The sequence below is a fragment of the Entamoeba dispar genome, genomic scaffold, assembly GCF_000209125.1.
Source record: "Entamoeba dispar SAW760 scf_1105229460459 genomic scaffold, whole genome shotgun sequence".
Classification (NCBI taxonomy): domain Eukaryota; phylum Evosea; order Mastigamoebida; family Endamoebidae; genus Entamoeba; species Entamoeba dispar.
Genome location: NW_001854203.1, coordinates 1 through 5,693, shown reverse-complemented (window position 1 = coordinate 5,693; position 5,693 = coordinate 1). Strand labels below are relative to the sequence as shown.

General features: G+C 24.2%; 5 protein-coding genes across 5 annotated transcripts in view, besides 8 other annotated features; 1 reads left to right on the top strand and 4 right to left on the bottom strand.

The window, feature by feature from the left end:
* EDI_115810 (helicase, putative) overlaps nt 1-636 on the bottom strand; it is a gene marked incomplete at both ends in the record, with an annotated part of 3,090 nt that extends 2,454 nt beyond the window's left edge. The window contains one exon of the mRNA XM_001733318.1: nt 1-636. This exon is cut by the window's left edge and continues 2,454 nt beyond it. Within this exon, the coding sequence (XP_001733370.1) occupies nt 1-636 (636 nt within the window).
* Nucleotides 637-642: 6 nt separating this feature from the next.
* Nucleotides 643-778: a sequence feature (AT_rich).
* An 81-nt stretch (nt 779-859) lies between these two features.
* Nucleotides 860-2,161, top strand: EDI_115800 (Rho/RAC guanine nucleotide exchange factor, putative; the record flags this gene model as incomplete). The annotated part of the gene is made up of 1 exon (XM_001737181.1): nt 860-2,161. One exon carries the CDS (start codon nt 860-862, stop codon nt 2,159-2,161), a length of 1,302 nt encoding a protein of 433 aa, XP_001737233.1.
* Nucleotides 1,923-1,956: a microsatellite.
* Nucleotides 2,162-2,176: 15 nt separating the features above from the next.
* Nucleotides 2,177-2,283: a sequence feature (AT_rich).
* Nucleotides 2,276-3,715, bottom strand: EDI_115790 (uncharacterized protein; the record flags this gene model as incomplete). The annotated part of the gene is made up of 1 exon (XM_001737180.1): nt 2,276-3,715. One exon carries the CDS (start codon nt 3,713-3,715, stop codon nt 2,276-2,278), a length of 1,440 nt encoding a protein of 479 aa, XP_001737232.1.
* Nucleotides 2,445-2,587: a microsatellite.
* Nucleotides 3,701-3,736: a sequence feature (AT_rich).
* A 91-nt stretch (nt 3,737-3,827) lies between these two features.
* Nucleotides 3,828-4,472, bottom strand: EDI_115780 (uncharacterized protein; the record flags this gene model as incomplete). The annotated part of the gene is made up of 1 exon (XM_001737179.1): nt 3,828-4,472. One exon carries the CDS (start codon nt 4,470-4,472, stop codon nt 3,828-3,830), a length of 645 nt encoding a protein of 214 aa, XP_001737231.1.
* Nucleotides 4,473-4,513: 41 nt separating this feature from the next.
* Nucleotides 4,514-4,562: a sequence feature (AT_rich).
* A 24-nt stretch (nt 4,563-4,586) lies between these two features.
* Nucleotides 4,587-4,613: a sequence feature (AT_rich).
* A 50-nt stretch (nt 4,614-4,663) lies between these two features.
* EDI_115770 (uncharacterized protein) lies at nt 4,664-5,170 on the bottom strand (the record flags this gene model as incomplete). Its single annotated transcript, XM_001737178.1, has 1 exon — nt 4,664-5,170. A coding segment is annotated over one exon (507 nt), but the record flags the coding sequence as incomplete, so codon positions are not given.
* A 44-nt stretch (nt 5,171-5,214) lies between these two features.
* Nucleotides 5,215-5,458: a sequence feature (AT_rich).
* Nucleotides 5,459-5,693: the final 235 nt, after the last annotated feature.

Below are 5,693 nucleotides of genomic sequence, written 5' to 3'. Positions count from 1 at the left end.
ACTCATAATAACTTCTTCCCAAACTACACCTCTTTCTTCATCATTAACATAATGAACCTCATCAAAAATAACCCAATCTACCTGTTCAATAAATTTAGAGTCTTGATATAGTTTAGAACGAAGAATTTCTGTTGTCATAATAGTAACAAGATCATCTTCTCCTTGAATAACAACATCCCCTGTCATAATACCAACTTTTCCAAAAATTTTTCTAAAATCGTAATATTTTTGATTAGATAATGCTTTAATTGGTGATGTATAAATTGCTTTCATTCCTTTAGACTTTGCAATAGCTATAGCATACTCAGCTGTAGCTGTTTTACCAGCTGATGTATGTGCAATAACAAAAACATGTTCATCTAATTCCATATGATAAATCGCTTGTTTTTGAAATCTGTCAAGTTCAAAATCATATTTTCTTTTCATATCAGGAACTAACTCATTAAAGTTTTTCATATCACTCGTCTCTTCAAATGCATATTTATATTCTCCTTTATTTTGTTGTAATTTTTCTATATATTTTTCTATTTCAGTTGGTTCTTTATAACTAAGTTGTTCTCCTTTAACAACTTTACCTTGGAAGGCTTTTTTAAGTTTATTTTTTTCTTTAAGAGTTAGACAGATATTTTCAGACATTGAGACTTAAATAATAAAAATAGTTCATTAAAGAATAAGATTAAAAAAAAAAAGGCAATTTAAAATATTTATTTATCATTAAAATATTATAAAATATTATTTTATTTTAGTTTCTTTCTTTAACTAAAAAAAATTTTTAAATCAGTTAATTTGTTGTAGTAAATAACACAATTTATCCAATCCAAAAATGGGGAAATGATCTTAAAAACGTTAAATTAACTAAATGAATGAAAATCATGTATTTATTGAACATTATCCAGTTGAATGTTTTGCTTATGACAGTGATGTTAGTAGATGGACTAATAAAAGACTAGTAAAAGAAATGATGAAAGAAGGAAAACGGTCTTTAGCATTTAGATTATTTTCATGCAAAATAACAGGAAAACAAATGATAGAATTAAAAGAAAGTGATTGTGATAAACTTAGATTAAATATTCAATTAAAAGAAGAATTATTTAAGTATGTTAAAAAATATCAAAAAATTGCTTCAATTAATATTTTACAAAGAGCTATTAGAAGACATAAAATTCAACCTCAAATAAATGAGTATATTTATAGAGGAACAGTAGTAAATGAAATTATTACAACTGAAATTAATTATGTTGATACATTACAATATACAATTGAAAATATTAAAAAACCATTAGAAAGTAATAATGAAATTTTAAATTGTGAAGAACAAAAAACATTATTTTCAAATATAGAAACTGTTTTTCAAACCAATAAAGTTTTTTGTAGTGATTTAATTAAAGGGTGTTCGAGATTTAATATTAACACAACAATAGGAAATATTTTTTTAACATTCATTCCATTTTTAAAAGTTTATAATGAATATTGTTCTAACTTTAGACACACAATTGGTCTTATTAAAACATTAAAATATCCACATAAATTTGCTCCTTTTTATTCTAAAATACAATATAAACAATCTCCTTATTCAAAAAGTTCAATTTCTGATTTATTAATAACTCCTGTTCAAAGACTTCCAAGATATCAATTATTGTTAAAAGACTTATTAAAACATACTCAACAAAATCATGTTGACTATGATAATATTAAAATGGCTCTTGAAATGATTCAAGAAGTTGCTAATAAAGTTAATGAAACTTCAAAAATTAATGAATTGACTGAAGAAACACAAAAATACTTTTCAAAAACTCTTCATATTCCAGAAGAAATTCAAATGATTCCACAAGGTAGAATTTTAATAAAAACAATAAAAGCAAATGGTAAAGCTGATAGAAAATATGTTGTAATGATTTTTAATGATTCTATTATTATAATTAAAGAACAACAAGAAGAAGATGAAAAAGAAGAAAATTATACTTTTAAATTTTTCTCAAAATTTAATGAATTAATTATTAACAATGACGATTTAAAAAAAAGTAAATCAGAAAATTTATTCACTTTACAACTAAAAAATAAAAAAGATCATATTATTTTATGTTTCTCTTCTGATACAGATCGTTCTCAATTTAAAACAATTCTTCAAAATACAATTGATAAATTCTTGAAAAATAAATAAGAATTTCTATTACTCAAATTATTTAAATTACTAAATAATTGAAATTTTCTTTCTTTTTATATTTTATTGAAACAAATAAATTCTTTCTAATTTATTTAAAGAAAATTGTTCAATTTAAATTTCTAATGCAGAATGAATTTCTTCTTCTACCATTTCTTTACTTGCTGCCATTTCTTTTAATAACCCTTCCATTGCACTTAACTTTTTTATTAATTTCTTTTGTTTTTGAAGACTCTTTTTAGACTGAATTACAGATGGTTTTATTTCTTTGTTTAAAAGAATATTCTTTTTGGTTGTTGTTTGTTTTTTTTGTTTATTTTTTTTTTCTTCTTGTTCAATTTTTTTTAATTCCTTTATTGCTGTTTTTTTAATTATTTCTTCTGCACTTTCTTGTTTACTCTTTAATCCTTTTTTTACTTCTTTCTTAATAACAGTCTTTGGAGCTGTACGATTAATACTCATTAATTTCATTGTATTCCCTTTTTGTTTTTTATTAGTATCAATAACAATTCCTGCTTTCTTTTCTAAAATATCTAACACAGCAGCTGTTCCATGTTTAACAACTGTTTCTTTACTTAAATGTTTTTTATTAATATAATTGTTCATTTTATTAGCTTTCTTTGCTGCTTTTTTCATTACTAATGAACTTTGTTTTAATTTATTCATCATTTTCATTAATCTACTTCTATAATCTTCAACATTACCATCTAAATTCTTTCTTTGTTTTTTCATAATATTAATTTTTTTAACTGTTTCAAGTCTTTTTTCTGGTGTCATTAATTCCATCTTCATTTCCATTTGTTCAATTTGGTCGTCAATCTTACGTGCTAAGATATATGATTCCTTTCCTCTCTTTGAAATTGCTTTTTCAATCTTAACAACCATTTCATCCATTAACTTATTGTATACTTCTGCACTTCTTTGTTTTAATGAATTCTTTAAATATGGATTAGTAGAATATTTTTGTTCCATAACTCGTAATTGTTGTTCAACTTCTTCCATCTTTTTCTTTTGTTTTTCAACTTCATCTGTTTCTTTGTCTTTCATAAGATAATCCCCCATGTCGTTTCCTTGCATAATCATTCCTTCATGTCTAAATTGATCAACTTGTGGTTGTGCAACAAATCCATAGTTAAACACTGCTTGAGCTTCATCAGCACCTAAAAGCATTAAGTGATTAACATGAAGTCTATTCATCAAATTTAATTGTCTTACTAATCTTCCTTGTTCTACAGGTGCAAGAACTCTTAAAATTTTATACATTTTAGCTAATACCATTCTTTTAGTTCTAGCAATTTTTCTTAATGCTCTTTTTTCTTCTCTAATCTTTTGGCGAGCCAACTGTCTATCTTTTCTTAATCCAATATGAATCATATCTTGGTTGTCATTATCAAGTTCAATCATAAGATTTCTTTCTGTCTCTTCTAATGCTTTCATCTTTTCTTCTAATAAACTAATCCCTTTTCCTACTCGTTGTATTCCTTGAGAAACATACCCTGTTGTTTGTCCTTGAGCTGTCACACCAAGTAATAATATACCAAATATTAATAACATTTATTTTAAAATTATAATTTTCTAGTTCCCAAATCTTTTTTTCTTGATTTTTACTCTTTTTAACTTTTTTTGTTTTTTAATAAACTTAATGTTGTTATAAAAAACAAAATATTTATTGGTCAGTTATTTTTTGATAAAAATACTTTTCTTGTTCTCTTTTGTTTACCAGATCAATAAATCGGTAATATTCGTCTGTTGTAATAGCCTTATTTTTTTTCATTTTATCAAGTGTAAACTTAACTCTTTCAACTAAGACCTTTCTTTTTTCTTCTTCAAGTTCTTTAAGACTTGTTATGGTTATATCTCTCATATACTGACAAATACAAATCTTATCAAATTTATTTTTAAATTGTTGTACTGAGATTTTATTATTAAGTAACTGTGTTTTTAAAATTTCTAACTCTATCATTCTTTTATTATAGTCTATTGGAATATCTTTTAAGTTTTTTATTAAACTCATCACTGAGTCAAACAATGAAGTTGACTCCCAGAGGTTAGAATTTTGAGCTTCTTGATGTTTTCCAATAAATGGGTTGTCTATGTCTTCAGTAGATTTGTATATGTAATAACGAACTTTTCCTGAACGAATCACAACATGAACAGAAAGATGTTCATAAACAAATATTTGAATTATAAGTTTCCTTTTATGAACGAAATAATATAAACCACTTTGGTATTTTAAAAGTTTTTTTACAGACGCTAAGAGTTGTTTGTCCATTTGAATTTTATGTTTTTCAATCAATTCGTTAAATTCCATTGTACTTTTTTAAGTTCTTTTTTGAACAGTAAAGTGAAATCTTTTATATATCATTTATGTATAAAACAAATTATTTATCATTATTTTTATGACTAAAATAAAACATGTTTGGGGTTTAAAATAAAAATAATTTTATTTTTTCTCTTCTTTGAAGAATGAATAATTTCAAAACTGTTTTATGGTTTATTTTTCTACATTATATGTATTTTAAAAGTGTTATTAAGGTCAGTAACAGTAAATGTAGATCCACCTATTGGGTAATGAACAATTATTTCATTACCAACAATTACAATTTTATCAAATTTATCGGTGACTGCAGCATTACAATCTTCAGTCAAATAAATCTTCTTTGAATACTTATTCATTAAAGAAACAGCTGGCTCAGTTGGATATTTATAAAGATTACCATGACCACATGAAATTAATGAAACTGTTGGTTTAAGAACTCCTAACCATTCAGCATTATTAGAGTGTTCTGATCCATGATGGTTAGCTTTATATAAATCTACTTCTCCAACAACATCTTTATATGAAGATTCTACATTATGATAAAGATAACCAAATTTAGAACTGTTGTCTTGTCCATCTAAATCGCCAGAAGTAGAATAAACAAAATCTCCAAGTTGAATTCTTAAAGAAATAGAATAATCATTTTCACTTGGAACATCCTTTTGATCATGATAATCACCGGCTAATGGCTTCCATCAGAAATATTTTTCTCAAAAAAATATGAATATCTTTGTTAATAAGAAAATTAAACTAAAAAAAAAAGAAAGTTTATTTAAAATTTAAAAAATCCTTATTATCATTATTGATCATTTTTTAAAAAAGTTATTATAATAAAAGTATCCATCACAAATATATTTTCTCAATTTAAATTTAGATAAAACATTAAAATAATTAATTTTTTATTGATTTGAATTATTTAATATTTTTCTAAAAAAAGATAAAAAAGAAATTAAACATCATATTTTTTTTTTAATATTCCAATGAAGGTTGTTTTTTCTTCTTCTGTCATTTTGCCTTCTTTAATTAATTTATTTGTTACAACCTTAAACTTTGCTAATTGTTCTTCTATTCTTTCTTTTTTCAGTGATTCAAGCCTTTTGTAAGTGTCATTATGTAAATATTTGCATTGACTTTCAATCTTAGAGACTTCTTTTTTGAATTGTGATTCTGAGATTTGATAATCTATAAGTTTATCTTGAAGGGATTCAATTT